At 39.5% G+C, this 17,568-nt stretch overlaps 2 protein-coding genes across 8 annotated transcripts; both read right to left on the bottom strand.

Moving 5' to 3' along the window:
- Positions 1 to 5,106: 5,106 nt before the first annotated feature.
- Positions 5,107 to 8,788, bottom strand: LOC311272045 (B-cell receptor CD22-like; the record flags this gene model as incomplete). The annotated part of the gene is made up of 6 exons (XM_084378138.1): positions 5,107 to 5,748; positions 5,942 to 6,102; positions 7,181 to 7,235; positions 7,354 to 7,444; positions 8,041 to 8,292; positions 8,521 to 8,788. Coding segments are annotated over 6 exons (897 nt in total), but the record flags the coding sequence as incomplete, so codon positions are not given.
- Positions 8,705 to 17,109, bottom strand: LOC311251307 (B-cell receptor CD22-like). 7 transcript variants are annotated; one of them, XM_084343685.1, is made up of 10 exons: positions 16,098 to 17,109; positions 15,649 to 15,837; positions 13,905 to 15,317; positions 13,731 to 13,804; positions 12,288 to 12,389; positions 11,457 to 11,801; positions 11,103 to 11,327; positions 10,101 to 10,439; positions 9,767 to 9,991; positions 8,705 to 9,330 (listed from the first exon to the last, which is right to left on the bottom strand). In XM_084343685.1, the coding sequence occupies exons 4-10, from the start codon at positions 13,783 to 13,785 to the stop codon at positions 9,056 to 9,058; spliced, it is 1,566 nt and encodes a 521-aa protein (XP_084199811.1). In that variant the 5' UTR covers positions 13,786 to 13,804; positions 13,905 to 15,317; positions 15,649 to 15,837; positions 16,098 to 17,109; the 3' UTR covers positions 8,705 to 9,055. The 7 variants fall into 7 exon arrangements, with proteins under 7 accessions (XP_084199811.1, XP_084199810.1, XP_084199809.1 ...); XM_084343684.1 differs by having other exon boundaries at positions 15,750 to 15,837; XM_084343683.1 differs by having other exon boundaries at positions 13,905 to 15,837; positions 16,098 to 16,220; positions 16,312 to 17,109.
- Between the last annotated feature and the right edge of the window lie 459 nt (positions 17,110 to 17,568).

Raw genomic sequence — 17,568 nt, 5'->3', positions numbered from 1 at the left:
GACATTTTGGTATCGGTACCGGTACCAACATGTATTTCGATACTTTTCGATACTTTTTCAAATAAAAAGAGAACGCAAAAAATGTCATTACTTTACTACTTTATTTTAATAGAAAATCTTAGAACAATAACATATTAATCAGTAAATAAAATAAAATACCACAAACACAAGCTTTTCTAATGCACACAATTTTCTCTCTATCCGGACCAGAAGCACCAGACCTCTGCAGTGAAAAATAAAATTAAGGTGATGCATTTGTCATACAAGCTGAGGCCTTAATTACATTGAGATACATAACCTAAAAAATATTTTCATTAGATATAGCCTGTCTTAAGTAGGACCAATGTCTTTAAATGGTATGTTACTAGTCTTTATAACTATTAAATGGCTAAATGTGTATGTAAAAGTTTGTTACTTTATAAAGATCATGCATGTATGCATTTTACAGCTCTGGAAAAAAATTAAGGGACCACTTCAGATTTATTGTAAATCAGCATGTCTACATGTATGGCAAAAAGTTTAAAAATCACTGTGAAAATATAAATATAATTAAAGCTGCAAGCAGCGATGAACGGGCCCTCGCCTACGTTGGGCCGTGTTTCCATTTGTAACTGTTTCAGATGACTGTCTTTCTTGTTTCTTGTTAACTGTGCTGTATATTGTCATGTAATCACTTCAAATGTAACCACTGTCAAATTTTTAATTGGTTTGTAAACTCGACGACATTGAAAATGGGGGCAACCTCAATGTCTCTCGAGAATAAATAAAGGTTATAATAATAATAATAATATATCATGTTGTAGTGTATGATTTGGAGAAAACAGCCTGTGAATGTCATGTAAATTGGGTGATGTTTGTCGTCACAGCACATAGCTGAGCGAAAGACAGCGCCTCAGTAAGCTTCTGTCAGAAATGCATGTATGTGTTATGTGTGAGAGAAAGTGTGTGTGTGTGTGTGTGTGTCTTTTGGTTTCACTTCTGTTTTGTTGTGCTTGCTTTTATTGTGTGAAGCTCTTTGTGCTACATTGTATTTGTATTAAATGTGCGATATAAATGACGTCTGATTGATTAATATCAGGCTGACCCACAACACAAAGTAGCCACCTAGTGGACAGTTTGTGTCCAACACACACCACACATTGACATGGCTCTTACAGTGGCCAAGCATTGAAAGTTCAGACTGTCATGCCCACCAGGAATTACGTAGGCAAAAGCTTTTTACAACTCTTCATCATCAAGGTATGAGGATGAGTCTGAGAAATTGGTTGTGCATGTAGGAGGCGGGGCTTCAAGTTTGACAAAATGGCCGCTGTGAACCAAAGTGGCCGACTTCCTGTTGGACTGAGGGTTTCGGTGCCGAGGGGTATTTTGTGCGTCTGGTCATGATACATATGTATATCGGAGGCAAAAGCTTTTGACAAGGTGTCATCCTCAAGGTCTGAAGATGATATTTAGCGAGTGTGAAGTCTGTGGCGTTAAATCTGTAGGACAAGTGAAATAAAGTATGAGGCATAGAAATGAAAAAAACGTAATGGGAAAAGCCATAAGGGGGCGTTAGGGGGCGCTACTGAGCTATCCTGCTGCACATGAGGGCAGTTGTAGTATCGTACTCATGTGTAACGAGCTACGGGCCAAATCTGGTGACCCATGACTCATGCAGCCAGTGTAGTTACATGATCCCAACATGATTTTGAGTCAATTGATCACATGACCTGGAAGCTATTGAGCTAAAATGCTACTATTTGCTAAAAATGCTAATATTTGCTAATAAAAAGTATGAGAAAATGTAAAATGAAAAAACAAGAGGCGTATCTCATGCAGCCAGTGTAGTTACATGATCCCAACATGATTTTGAGTCAACTGATCACATGACCTGGAAGCTATTGAGCTAAAATGGTAATATTTACATGTAAAAATTAATAAAAATTAATAAAAAAATATGAAAAGATGTAAAACATAAAAACAAGAGGCGTATCTCATGCAGCCAGTGTAGTTACATGATCCCACACTGATTTTGAGTCAATTGGTCACATGACCTGGAAGCTATTGAGCTAACATGCTAATATTTACATGTAAAAATGAATAAAAAATAATAAAAAATGAATAAAAAATATGAAAAGATGTAAAACATAAAAACAAGAGGCGTATCTCATGCAGCCAGTGTAGTTACATGATCCCACACTGATTTTGAGTCAATTGATCACATGACCTGGAAACTATTGAGCTAACATGCTAATATTTACATGTAAAAATTTATAAAAAATAATAAAAATTTGAAAAAATATTTAGAGATATAAAACGTAAAAAACAAGTCTTGGAAATTAGCATGGCCTGCATCACGAGATTTAACAGAATTTAGGGAACGCGTGGATATATGGTTTTTGAATGTGCGACAAAGTATATGGGAGTTATAAGCCAAAACACACTTTCCTTGATTATAGCGCCACCTAGTGATGGACGTTCAGGATGAGCATAGATTATAAAGTGTTTGGCCAGGCCTAATGTGTTTGTCAAATAAAATGCCGTTTTCATCCATGTTCAGGCAGTGAAAAATGCGATCATTTCGGACAAAGAAAAATACTGCTCACTACAGAAACAATAGGGACATCGCAGGTTACCTGCTGAGGCCCTTAATAAAACTGGCACCAGAGCACCACCTAGTGACGGATCGGTAAAACCTTCAACAGATGTCCTTCACTGAACGTGTGGATATGAGGTTTTTGAATGTGCGACACAGTATGTGGGAGTTATTAGCCAAAACGCACTTTCCTTGATTATAGCGCCACCTAGTGATGGAAATTCACAACGACAACAGATTATAACATTTTTCTCCAGGTGGGACATATATTCCAAGTTTGGAGAGTTTTCAGGCAGTGAAAAATGCGATCATTTGGGACAAAAAATTATCACTACAAAAACAATAGGGTCCTTGCAGGTTCCCTGCTCGGGCCCTAATATAATATAAATAAACCAGCTCTATTTTTTTTTTTTTCTTCCAGAGCTACTTTTGTTAAGAGTGAAGGGGGGTGGCGCTTGCTTTTAGCACTGAATGTGGCTTTTTTTTTTTCTCATGAGTAAATTACCTGTCGTTCCCTGAACTCAGAGTGCAGGTCTGGGTGCTTGTCCTTTAGGTGTTTGGCTAAGTTGGAGGTGTTTCCGCCCTCAGCCATGCATGTTTTAAAACACCGTTTACACAGTGGTGCATCAGCGTTAATTGCCTCGCCTTGCTCATTTGTTTCTAAGCCAAAGTACTGCCATATCGCACTTCGCGCCCCTGGTTTGTCCACAAGTTGCGGCGTGGTGACGGTTGCAGCAGCCATTCTCCTCTCTCTCTCTCTCTCTCTCCAACGTCTCTACTCTCTCCAAGCTTTCCTCCTGCTCCGTTTGTTGCTCCAGTCCACGCTGCTCGCTCACTTGCTAGCTGTTTCCTCTGGCTTGCTCCTCGTCCTCTCAGCTGTAGTTACCATGCGGTGACGTCACGGGGCAAGGTCGCCGCGCTGTTGCGGGCACTGCCGGCGGCGCTGCAAGTACCGGTCCCATCCAAATGCAATATAGTACCGTTTTAAATGCCTCAGTACCCCGGTACCAAATTAGTACCGGTATACCGAACAACCCTATACTAAAGTGATGTTTCTGGTTTCCACTTCACTTCACTGTTGAGAGAATTGACTAAATGCCCTTTTAGATACCGAATAGTGCCAACACTTACAGCAAGAAATACATTGTTCCTCGCACATTAATCGGGAGTTTTGGGTTAAATTTGACTATCAATGGTAATTAATGATTATAAGGGATGATTATTAATTATGATCAATAATAAAATCCAATTTACATTAGATTACCTTGGGGCACCACCCTTGAAGAAGGGAAAAGATAGCCAATTCACCAAATCAGTCTCAGAAAAAGGTACTAAACTGTTTGTAACTCTAATTAATGATTAAATTAATAACTACAACCAAAATTACCATAACAGCTAGTAATGGTCTTGTCTTCTGGAGTTGGATGACCAATAAGCTTTATGCCTGTACCAGCCACTAACAGGCACCAACATACTCTGTTTGTAACTCTGATTAATATTAAATTAATAACTACAACCAAAATGACCATAACAGCTAGTAATGGTTGAAGGATTTTGCAATCGTCATTCACTCGTGTATAATATTAAAAAAGGTCCAAAAGTCTTTTATTTAACTCAAAGATGAAAACACACAATCTAACTGACATGTACCATACAGGTGTGTGTGTGTGTCTGGAAGAACAAAGAAACAATGCACATCATGTGCTCACTGATCTCGCATGTGGGTGTGATGTGCTCCAGGCCAGGTTATAGAAGATGGTTAGTTATTTGCAAACACAAAGGGAGATTTTTTTTTCTGGTGCTCCATTTTCTAAGTTCAAAATGTATTTTTTTTCATGTGTGAAACAGAGTGAAAAAAAAAAATTCACTCGGTAACATTTCTTTTTCAATTGTCGAGTCGAGTGAAAAATATTTTTTTCATGAGTTAAGTATTTTTTAATTTCATGTGTCAAGACAAGTACCGAAAAACATTTCACAAACAATTTTTTTTTATTTATCTGTGTGTGAAATCCAGTGAAAACATTTTTATTATTTTTTTTAAATGAAAACTCTCCTGGAGTACCATGGATGAGTTTCATCTTATTTAGGGCATGAGTAGTGGTGCACTTCTGCCTCTTGTGGTCAACATGAGTATTACAGAAAGAAACACTTTTTTCGCTTGGTTTCACACACACAGAGAAAAAAAATGTTCACTCGTGAAAAAAATGTTCACTCGGCTCGACACATGAAAAACAACAACAAAAAGTTCACTCTGCTTCACACATGAAACACCCCTCAGGGCTTCCGCAAATCACTCCTGTGCTTGCTTCTATGAACAATTTTGTGTGATCTTGGACTTCAAAGTAAATTCAAACTTTCTTTTTCTGACTGGATGTTGTTTAACCCTCACGTAACTGATAAAAAAAAGACCACATTTAGTACAAAAAAATTATATATTAAGTATGTGGAAAATCACTCTTTTTGTGTGTATTTTTTTTTTTTTTGATTTATAAAAACAGTGGCATCATGTAAACAAACTGGTATTTAAAGGGTTAAAATCCTGAAAATGAATGGATATTCGGTCGTTATTATCTGGACTGATGTTGGTTGAAAACTGTAACCCAGTGAAAGTTCAGAATAATATTAATATATAGTATTTTTAATGGCAGTTTTTGACGTGGAACATTTTCCATGGAAACAGAAGAAATCAGGTTGTTTAAAGGGCAACTAAGTCCACAGAAGGAAGGAGACTGCAGTTCTGATCCACTTTCAAACCAAAGTTCAGGTGTGAGTTATTTTAATGGACTGATGTTTATGTGTGCCAAATATTGTGAAAATCCATCCAATAGTTGTTAATATATGTTGCAAAAAAAACAAAAAGTCACCTAGCTTTGGCAGTAGAGCTAAAGTCAGGGGATCTACGGTCTCCCCCCTGGCCATGAATGTCACTACAAAATATTCACAGAAATCCATCGAGTAGACGTTGAGCTGTTTCAGTCTGGAAAGTCTGGAAAGTGGTGGTCCAACCAAATGACTAGCTTTGCCATCCTGAGACTGATGCTGCTAGCATGGGTGGGAATGAAAAATGAAACAACAGGCAGTCGAGAGATTCCTGTTGCATTCAACTGTTTTGTTTGTTGACTGTACTGTACAGAGCAGATGGATCCTCCCCAGTTTCTGGACCTCTGCTTCTAAGATGACAAAAAAAACAAAAACAAATCAAAGGATCTTGAGATAAAATTAACTGATTCAAAGTCTTCATGGTGACAGTAAAAATGAACAGAAAACGTTGTGTTAAAATGAAATACTTCATCAACTCTACTAAATACATGTCAATTTGAGGTTTTACTGAGGATAATGTTCCTTTTGAGAAGAGCTGCTTACCTCGGGGCAGCACTTGCGCTGGTAAATTTGACAGCGGCGTACTCAACTTCTTCTTCTCCGTCCTTGTGTCTCTGGTGTCCGGCTGGTCTGATGTTGGAGTACACAGGATCTGTCTGGCTCTTAGAGAAGCGGACACTGGCATAGTGAAGGTCATCCTGCTCCTACGAATGATTGGGTCGACACAGCAAACACAAAGTTGTTTTTACATTTCATAACTGCGGCAATGTTGAACTTTGGTAGAAAGTCATCTTCATTCATCCTCTGTCCTTAACTTATCCTTGTGGCAGACAAAGTGGCTTATTGGCATTCAGTGTGGTGCCTGTTAGTGGCTGGTACAGGCATAAAGCTTATTGGTCATCCAACTCCAGAAGACAAAACAACAATAATTTTTACCAGTGTTAGTCCATAACACACATCATTCAAATCTCGAGTGTATGTTGTCCTGGTTAGACTGAGCAGGACAATCCTTGGTCGTCTTTTATGAAGATGAGAACTAGTTCATCTGCATTTCTCAGTATGATATTGAAATGACTTGACAAACATCTGTGGGTGAATCTCATTCGACTCTGTCACTTGACCCCTACAGGAGTTTTTGATTTTTTTTCTTTGTGTGTGAAACTCAATGAAAAAAATATTTTTCAAGAGGAAACTAGGGCTAATTTTTCAAAGTCTCATTTTGACCACAGACCATATTTTTTCACTATCTTTTTGCAAGTTTTTTTTCTAGTGTGCCATTTTCTAAGTTCAACATTTTGTTTTCATGTGTGTAACAGAGTGACAATTTTATTTTTTTTCTCTCTGTTACACAAATGAAAAAAATATTTTTCACTTGCCCCTCAGAGAAGTGAAAAAAAAAAAAATTCAAAAGGAAAGTAAGTCGAATTTGTCAAAGTGCCTCTTTTCTGTAATACTCATTTTGACCACAAGAGGCTGCATACAAAGATTGTGGAGACATGGGGACACTGGCAACATAAAGGTGGAAAAACTTTTTCACTCGGCTTGACACATGACAAAACATTTGTTTTTTCATGTGTGAAAAAACATTTTTTAGAACTTGATGGAGATGGAGCACCAGAAAAAAATAAGTTCTCACTTGCCCCTCAAAGCTTCTGTAGTGATTTGAAGAGAGTTGACATAAGATCGACATTGAGTGCTTCTTGGTCACAGTGTTTAAGTTGCACTTAATGATAGTGACTAAGAACCAGAGCAGGAATTTACATTGAACTGTTTAACCCTCACCTGTGTCCTGTTGTCCGGGTCAGGCTGAGGTGATTGCTTTGCAGCCCTGTTTTTTCTAGTCAAAAGAATAAATTAATTACAAACAAATGAACAACTTAGTTTGCAAACGTAATGCTAACTAGCCTGATTTTCAGATATTTCTGTTCATAGCAATATTAATCTGATCTACTCACCTTATCAGGAGGAAGAGAGCGAGCCCTATGATAGCCAGGATAACAGCAGGTGTTGTTCCAATGACTGCAGTTTTCCATAGTAGTGGTAAAACTGTAATAATGTAAAAACCTTGTGGTTAGGGTTAGGAGGTCTCCTTTAATTAGTTTTGTAACATTGCACTCATCAAGTAAATTGCAGAGATCTGGGAGCACAATGAAAACACTACAACGACAACAACAGAGTCCTAACAGGGCAAAATGAGTCAATAAAAATCCCTAATAGTGCAGGCAAAACTGTAGAAGTGCTCAATCACAGCAAGATCATTAGGTCATAGGGAAACAAAGAAGTCAGTCTAAAAAAAGACGGATGTTTATAAAGGACAGTATGAGTCATTATTGTGCCGATGGATTCTGCTTTCTCTTCCAAGTAAGTCTGACTGAGTCTGGGTTTGTTTAAATTGTGTCTGATCATGTGACTGCTCGTGTTTCGTGCCCCATCGGACTTCTTTGTAGTGACGTCACCATATTCTGAGATTTCAGATATTAAAGCTAAATGGGATGAACAGTTGTCAGGAATATCTTAGGACATAAATACATCTATTCATAAATTAATATGGACCGCTTTTTGTGTCTGCAATAAAGATTAATTATAATAATAATTAAATCATCATGTGTAAGTGTAAGTGAAAAAATACATATGAAACAAACCTATTAGATGTAAGGTGGCGTTATGACGTCCTCTTCTGTTCTGGGCTTCACAGGAATAATTCCCACTGTGTTCAGCTCTGATGTCAGTGATGGTGAAGATCTGTCCTGATGCTTTTGGTGAGTCTTCATTCTCCTTGTACCAGGTGTAATTAGCTGCTGGGTTAGCATCACTGCTACAGGTCAGATTCACTAAACTACCCTCCATTATTTCACCAGAGGGGCTCACTGACACAGAGGGACGCTTTGGAGCATCTGGACGAGAAAACATGAACACATTTTACATTTAATTGTGAGATACAGATTAAGTATTCACAGAAGAACTACATATTTAAATGGTCAAAAAAAGAGGTATATAATAACAGATGAAATGCAAGATTGTTAAGAACCAAGAATAACACCTTCAACACTTGTGGTCAGTACATGAAAAACATATCTGAGCTTACTAACCATATGCCTCATATGCAAATGTTTTGTACTTACACTGGACATTGATGAAGAGAGATGAAGAGTTGATCTGTCCATATTTATTCTCAGACTTGCAGTGATAGTGCCCTCTGTGTTCAGAGCTGATGGAGGAGAAATGATAGACGCCTTCTGGTCCTTGAATCAGTGTTTGGTTCTCCTTGTACCAGGTGTAATTAGCTGCTGGGTTAGCATCACTGCTACAGGTCAGAGTCACTGAACTGCCCTCCACTATCTCAGCAGAGGGACTCACTGACACAGAGGGAAGCTTTGGAGCATCTGTAAAGATGAATTCAGATCATTATCATTGAAAGACCATTTTAAATACTTTATTTCGTAGGTAGGTCAGGCGGAAGAAATAAGTATAAATCTGCTGCAGTTGCTCAGTGAACTACAGCAGGTGACTGACACTGAAACAGGAGGTGAAGTCTTGTTGTTGCTGAGTTAAAATGAAAATCCAGAAATTAAATGTTACACTTCCACAAAGTTGGGGAGTCACAAAAATGTCACAATCATTCAAAAATGGACCCAAATAAATCTCCTGTCCTGTATTTCACTCACATGTCACATCAATAGAGATGTATTCAGACGTCCTCCCCAGCTCGTTCTCAGCTGTACAGTTATACTCTCCAGAGTCAGAGGACTGGATGGAGCTGAAGACAAGCTGTGGTTCTTTACTGAGAGGTTGAAGGTCTGGATCTCCATTCTTCTTGTACCAGGTGTAGTTAGCTGCTGGGTTAGCATCACTGCTACAGGTCAGAGTCACTGAACTGCCCTCCACTATCTCAGCAGAGGGAATCACTGACACAGAGGGAAGCTTTGGACCATCTGGAGAAGATATGAACACACTTTAACTTTGAGATGAGAATGTTATTTTAAAAATATTTCTTTATCTAATAGTCTTTATCTAAGTGAATCCCTCTTTGAGGAAGAATGTAAAGAGAAGCTAATTTGTAACCGTTATTGTTACAGTTTCAGATGTTGTATCTCTTTTTTCTATGAATAAACCTGCTGTGGTCATAAAGTTTCTGGAGACTGTGTCGCTCGTGGTGTTTTCTGCATATCAGTCATGCCGTTATAGCAGCAGAGTGGTGATAATATTTTAAAATTTGTTTCCAAACAGGTTTATTATTTCATTTCAGGGAACGACTATCTCTTATTCCTGCTTGTGTGAATATGAATGATTACAAAAAAAATCTAATTGGAGAGCCATGGTATAAAAGCAAGCATGTATTGTATTGTGTATAAAGGGAACTAAACTTACACACTGAACCAGATGAGAAATGTTCATATCCTGATACAGCACAGTGATATCTGTCCTCAGGATTCACTGGGTGAAAATATTTCTTTCCTCCAACTATCTGTCCATTCTTGTACCAGATGTAGGACAGATGGTCAGACAGCTGACACTTGTTGTGACACGTCAGCTCCGTCCAGGTTGAATACTGGTTGACTGTCGATCTCCTCACGTGTACCTGGAGCTGTGGAACTGTGATCGACAATCAGCTGTCAACATACGCATAAACAAATACACGTTCAGAAAGTAATGTTTTCTATTAAAAACTTCAAAATGAGTGACTTTGGAGTGAAAATGTTACCTGTGACAGACAAAGTGACTCCAGGTGAACCAGTATATCTCCCATCTGGTTGGTCTGTAATGAATCTGAACTTGTACTCAGCTGAGTCGCTCTCTCTCAGGTTTGTGATTCTCAGAGTGCAGTCGTTGTTACCACAGATATACTGCATACGACCTGAATACTCTGGGTCTGTTCTCAGATCCGTATAGACACCATTACTCTCTTTTGTGAACCAGAATGTATTCTCAACTGTCTTTACTCTGGATGGGTATCTGTAGGTGCAGCTTATGTTCACTGTTGATCCTTCTAAGGCACAGATCTCAGTAGAGCTGTAAGTCACATCCCAAAGACTCTTCACCACTGCAACACAGACCACATCAAAAACCACAATCAGATACATAACATCAAAGGAAAGAGTCTTTAGTTTTATGTAAATCTGCTGGAGAACTGAGTCTCGTCCCTTAAGTTACCTCAAAGTGAGGCTTGACCATTGGATTATGAAGCTGACTACACACACAACCACATACAGTACAGTCCTAGTGTCGTGATTCTCCAAATCCATGTTCTGATTTGACTTTCGATTAAAGCCCTGACAACTGTCAGTTACATGATCATTCTTCTTCTAAGAGATAGGGCTATTATACTGTCAACAGACAACAGACACCACCCATCATTGATTCAACAATAAACAACAAAAGATAGAAATACAGTTTGTCACGAAGTTTGATTTCTCAAACGAGTAAACCATCTTCCCACGAAAATCAATAAGGGATCTTTGGCAAAATTGTCACTTCACTTCAGTTTAGCCTCCACGAGTAAAGCCTCTTCTCAGAGAAATATAATAAAGGATCTCTGAAACATCTCACACCCTGTCAGAGTTACCACATAGGTTGTGCGATGAGCCACAAAATACAAGCCAGGTATTGTCTGCATGTAAAAGACACATGCAGTCGTGGTACAGTGCACTAGCTAAAATGCTCCACCAGATGGCGTTAAGTGAGTGAAAGACTGTAAAACACTCACACAGTGGAGAAGGGCGGGAGTTCTCATGTCCTTCTACAGCACAGGAAAAGCTGTCTGTAGGAGTGAAGTAGCCTGCATAATAAGATGTTTGTCCTTGAACGATCTGTCCATTCTTGTACCAGACGTAGTGAAGACGACCAGGTAGAAGACAACTGCTGTGACACATCAGCTCTGCTTGGTAAGAATGTGTGTATTTCACCGATGTGCTCACCTGCACCTGGAGATCTGAATTTGTGAATAAGGAACAGAAGGCTTTATTTTAGCAGACACACACACACATACAGTATAATCACACACAGACAAGATGTTGAACACTAAAGTCACTAAATTGAAATAGTCAGATGAAAATGTTACCTGTGACCCTCAAAGTGACTCCAGGTGAACCAGTATATTTCCCACCTTCTTGGTCTGTAATGAATCTGAACTTGTACTCAGCTGAGTCGCTCTCTCTCAGGTCTGTGATTCTCAGTTCGCAGGCCTTGTGATCACAGTTATACTGAACACGATCTGAATACTCTGGGTCTGTTCTCAGATCCACATAAACACCATTACTCTCTTTTGTGAACCAGAATTTATTCTCAACTGTCTTTACTCTGGATGGGTATCTGTAGGTGCAGCTCATGTCCACTGTTGATCCTTTTAAGGCACAGATCTCAGTAGAGCTGTAAGTCACTCCCCAGTCATCCTGACCCTGTATCACTGTAACACAGAGAACATCAGACTCATAACAACAAAGAAAACACTTGTTTTTTCTGCTTTCCTAGATCTTAACTGAAGCACACCTGCAAAACTAAATGGTTGCTGCAGTAGCTCTATAGTGTCTCCATGAGTGAATTTTAAGGGGATGAACAGGATCAGACACAATTTGTCAGACTGGTGTAATACATCCCAGAAAGATTTTGAGTTCAAACAAAAACGCCCAACAGACACAGAAATACATGCGATGAAAGCCCACAGCGAGACTTCACTCAACAAGATGAAGCTGATTTGCATGTCTCATCTGACTTCCCCACACTCCTTATGTAAACGTTACTTCCTCGTTATATAAGTGCATCAACTTATAGTTCAAATCTAAGAACATAGTCATCTAAGAATGACTAAATCAATTAAATCTTCTTTACCTTGGGTCGCTTTGACTGTAAATACCTGTAGTGTAAATCTACAACATGAATGTAGATACAGTACCTGGTACAGTGAGGAGAAGGACCACTAGTCCACTCGCTGCTGCAGGTAAACTCATAGCTGCTCCTCTCATCTCTCTGTGGAGCTTCAGCGTCAATAAGATGCCTGCAGGTAAATGATGTCCAGGAGCAGTGTTAGTAGTACAAGAAGTAAGACTTTAACCTGTGTGGAAGGAGGTCATCTCGATAACTTGTCTGTTCTGCTCTGAAAGCAGTAGACAGAAGTAGAGCTGTTAAAAACACAACCAACGTCCTTCCTCTTTACATCATTTAAATACATGATGAGCCAGATGGCAGAAGTTTTAACCTGTTTTTTTTTTTTTCAAACAATGAACTTTTTAAAAGTAAAAATTCAGTCGTTATCTACTCAGCCTCATGCTGATGGAAAGTGGGGTGAAGTTTTGTGGTCCACAAAAAATTTCAGGAGCTTCACAGGGAAACAGTGTCGCAGCATTCTCCTCAACAACTGAAGACTTGTTTAAAAAGTTAAAAAAACTACCAGAAAAACCCAACATAAAGAGGCTCCATACAGCTTGTCAGGTGTAAACCAGGCCTTCAGAAGCCCCATGATCACAAAATGGTTTGAAAAGACGTCATTTACGCCCTTCGCATGCGGTCAAGCTTGTGCTTCGATCAGCAGCTACAGTGAAGATTCAGGCCTTAAAAAGGGTGTAGCAGCCTTCTGACAGTTTGATACATCATTCCACAACTTTAGTGCATGTTGACGCATGAAAGACTGCCCTCACACCATGGCTGTGTGTGTGTATGTGTGTATGTGTGTGTGTGTGTGTGGCAAAATGAAACGAAAACAGATAAAGAATTTTGTGAACTCAATGTGCACCCAGTCTGAAGGTGCAGTGAAGGGAACAGGAATGTATTGAACCTGTGACCTTTAATGCAGTTTACTGACCAGGATAAGAGGAGAAATATTATTTATCAGAGTCTGTGCTGTTCTTGGTCAGTTCTCTCTGTTCACTCTGTGCTCAGGATGCTGCTGAGTTAAGTGTGAAAACTAGAAATAAAAGCAGAACACTGAAGTGTGTGAAACTGCTTCAAGCAGCTATGAGGTGAGATAAGCTGTCTGCATATAGCATGGAAACATCACACTGAGGTCAGACAGCACTAACAGAATTAGCAGTCAGTGGTGCAGATGTACGATCATATACAAGAAGTAAAGTCAGTTTTTGGGGTTTTACTGTGAGAACAATATTCCTCCAAAAAACTTCACTGTGATAAAAGTAGCTGCAGATACAAACTAATCGTCCTCCACATGAGCTGGTGCTTCTGCAGCCAGGGTCGACTTTAGAACAGATTAAACAGGATGAGAAGGGAAAAGTTCTGAAAACCCAAAATATTCTCAGTTTACAGCGTGTAAAAGTGCTGAGCACACAGCTACTTCATGCAAAAGTCAAGATTCCCTCTTTAAATGCAGTAAATGTAACTGTACCTGACAGAGAGAGAAGGAAGACCACAAATCCACTCGCTGCTGCAGTTAAACTCATATCTGCTCCTCTGATCTCTCTGTGAGGTTTCAGAGACAATAAAACATGTCAGCAGATAAAATAATGATGCACACAGGAGGTTTACAGTATCAGTCACATCAACAAACAATTCTACTTACAATGAAGACGGACGTCGTCTTGAAAGAAACCGTTCCTCACATGTCACTGAGCAGAAGACAGATATCAGGCTCTTAAACCACTAGATGTACTTCCTCTTTAGTTTATTAACATACACAACGTGTCAAATGCCAGTCAACACCCACATTGTACTAAAGTTGTGTTGTCTTGCAAAGTATAAATGCAATAATAAATGCAGTATGGGATGCATTAAGCCACATTTTTGATTGTGATTGTAAATATTTACACCTGCCCTCTACAGTTCATCTCTATGTGCTCTGAGGCAGGATGTCACACAGTCTGCAGGTGTAGTGAAGGAACAGGAATGCATTGTACCTGTGAACCACGAGGCAGTTTGACTGAAGAGTAGGGATGGGCATTTCGAGTAATTTTCTAACCGAGTACCCGAACCTGGTCCTAATCGAGTAACCGAATAATAAAATATATGACTCATAAATGCGCTCTGTCCATCAGACAGCGCAATGCTGACACACAGCGTCGTCAGACAAAATATCAGGTGGTTAATAAGAGTAGATTGGAGTTTAAGATGCACATATGAGTTTATGACTGGAAAAAAAAAAAGTTTCCCCTCTGGACGGAGCACATTTATACCCTGGGATTTTTAAAAAATTTTTCAGTAATTAGCGGTGCTTATGCTTTCGTGTTTCTTGAACCTTAAGTGGTTTCGCATCGAACTCCTTGAGTGGTTGTAAGCCAGTTTAAGGTTACAAATGGTTACATGCTGCTATTCCGACATGCAGCTATTTAGACAGTGACCTGTAATTGTCGGAATAGCAGCATTAAAGTTATTTTTCAAGCGTCCCGACATTGTTTTTTGCCATTGTCGGAGACTTGTCGGAATAGCGGCATGTCTAAAGAGAGACATGTCGGAATAGCAGGCGGACCCCGAAATAATATTGCGTACATGTTAATTTACGCATTATTTATTAGGATTTACGGGAGATTTCCTGATAGTAGTGATCACACACGGCAACAGAGCAACCATCTTGATGTAAATAAACGATCTTTGGCAGATCATGTTTTCCCATTGGATTTTAGCCCGTCGTGCGACGGCACACGGGTCCCTATTGGACAGGCTTGACTGCTCGGCTTCTGGGTAAGCCAACGTTACAAACACACTGGTGGGGTCGGTGTAAAGGCTGAAATAGACGAGAAACAGAGCGACTATACACCCGGCATCGCCGACAATGAAATAATCCTAGGTTAACCGGTTAATAATTCGTAACCGATTAGCAGATTGTCTACTCGGGTACCCGAGTATCCGAGTAACCGTGCACATCCCTACTGAAGAGGCTGAAGAGCAGAGGGTTCATTATAAGAGAGGATGGAGAATGACATGTTATTGATGTTTCTTGGTTTGTTTCTTCTCTGTTCACTCTGCAGTCAGGTTGTTGCTGTGTGCAGAGAAAAGCAGAACACTGAGCTGTGAGAAACTCCCACGTCTGTTAGTGTTAACAACACATGAACATGTAACACACACAGTTCAAGAAGACTGGTAGGATCTGGTGAGGACACACAATGGTTTATAATGACTTTGGCTCGTTTAGGTGGTTCAGATTGATAAACTGTGCAGAGATGTCCAACACGTAGAATAAAGTGTCACCTAACATTTGAAGAAAACACCTAAACCTCACAGTGTGCAGAGAAACACAACAAAACTATCTGCATGGCTATAAACCACTGAAGGTGAGAGAAAGTGTCTTTTTGTAATTTGGGTGAACTGACCCTTTAAAGCAGACAGAGGAGGAAGCACTCACAGTGATGAAGCCTGAATGTGCCACACTTAAACTTCCCCACTAGAGGGCAGAGAAACATCAGTCATTTACCTCGTCCACAGACTCAGGAGAAGAAGAGGAATCAGCATCAAGACCACCACAGTCACTCTGATGATGTTCATTATCATTGTTGAATTCACTAGAAATACACACAGATATGTGATGAAAATGAATAAATCACTTTTCCAGGTGATGCTGTCTGTTAATCAGTCAGTCAGAGTCATCCACCTCTGACATGATGGAGGTTCCTCCCTGAACACAGCTACAGAAAAACTGTCTCTGAACGCAGACAGGAAATGTTGTTTTCTTTGCACCAGTTATGACTTGTTACATATTAACATGTTAATCTGGTCTGGTGCAGTAAACAGGTGTGTGTGCAGGTGAATGAGGATAACCTACCTGCCACAGTCAGATGTACGGTGGTTTTATTTCTTCCTCTTCTGTTCTGGGCTTCACAGGAATAATTCCCACTGTGTTCAGTGGAAATCCACTTGCTGCTGCTTCTCTTATCTTTCTTTAAAGCTTCAGAGATGTTAAAGCACATCAGCAGATAAATCATGTACACAACAAATATAGCACACCTCAATAAACGTCTTTCAATGGAGAAGGATACGTTCTTGAAAGACAACGTTCCTCTATCGTCATTCACCCATTCACACACACACATTCAGAGGCTGCCATGCAAGGTGCCAACCGCTCATCAGGAGCAATTTGGGGTTCAGTATCTTGCTCAAGGACGCTTCGACATGCAGCTGGGGGAGCAGGGGATTTGAACCAGAGACCTTCCGATTACTAGACGACCCGCTCTACCTTCTGAGCTTCAGCCGCCTCATTGCACACTGTTTGTTCCCTTTTGCTGCTGTGCCACATTTAATTTCTCCTGCTATCTCTTATCTGATCCATCTTCTTTTATGTTGTCTTATATGTCATATGAGCATTTCTTAACAAATCTACTCAACTATAGCTTTCAAATAAATGTAGCGGAGTAAAAAATATGTTTGTCTGAATTGTAGTCAAGTAGAAGCAGCACTGGTAGACACAGTCAAGTGATGTTAAAGCAGAATATGACACAATACAGTATTTAATGAAGTTAATTCATGTTAAAATAACGCTAGCTACTTTCCACCACTTGATACTGGGCAGCTAGCATACAGTTACATTTTCTGCTAAGACTGTAAGCTAGCATTAGCATTTAAGATGTGTACATCTTCGAGCTATGTCAGGAAATATCTTGCTCATGTCGTCACAACTTACCACAGGCAACAACAGAAGCCGTCTTTCTGTCTTCACTCGTCTTAAAGCTGTTTCTCGTCATTTTAACTCGTAGTTAGCTGAACTTTCAGCAGCTTAAACAGCAACTGGACGTTACCAACGTACAGTTAAACAACGTCATTACGCATACGTCACATCAGAGCCCGCCACCGTTCTTTGACCTCTGACCTCTGACCTACTTTAACTGTTTTGACGCTAATTCGTATCTTACGTCATGGCTTAAAACGTTACCTGAGTAGTTCAGGGACCCTGGGGTAACCCACTGACGCCAGTTAAAGAAAATTAAATCGTGAAAACGAGCCTTGATTACACAAAAGTACATATATTCCCATGGTAAGTCATGAAAATAAGATTTTAAAAAGTGGAAATTGTGAGGGGAAAAGTAACAATTATGAGACAAAAAGCTGAAGTTATGAGGTAAAGTCAAACTGATGGGATAGATAGTTAAAATTATGAGATTGAAAATCAAAATTATGAGAAACGGTCAAAATTATTAGATAAATGCCGACTTTACATCTCATAATTTCGACTATTTTATGACATTATTTTGGCTTTTTACTAGATTTTTTTTAATTGATTTTTTTAATCATGCAGTCTT

This window comes from Pagrus pagrus (genome assembly GCF_965226575.1).
Source record: "Pagrus pagrus genome assembly, chromosome: 2".
Taxonomy (NCBI): domain Eukaryota; kingdom Metazoa; phylum Chordata; class Actinopteri; order Spariformes; family Sparidae; genus Pagrus; species Pagrus pagrus.
Note: the sequence above shows the minus strand (reverse complement) of the source record. Positions and strands in the feature narration are given on the sequence as shown.

What these genes read in the sequence shown, in the direction of transcription:
- LOC311251307 (XM_084343682.1), bottom strand. Translation starts at nt 13,785, where the DNA reads ATGAGTTTAACTGCAGCAGCGAGTGGATTTGTGGTCTTCCTTCTCTCT. An exon ending in CTTCCTTCTCTCTCTGTCAG is followed by an intron (nt 12,390 to 13,730) that starts GTACAGTTACAT and finishes ATTTACCTGCAG; the next exon opens with GCATCTTATTGACGCTGAAG. An exon ending in TTTCTCATCTGGTTCAGTGT is followed by an intron (nt 9,331 to 9,766) that starts GTAAGTTTAGTT and finishes TATCTTCTCCAG; the next exon opens with ATGGTCCAAAGCTTCCCTCT.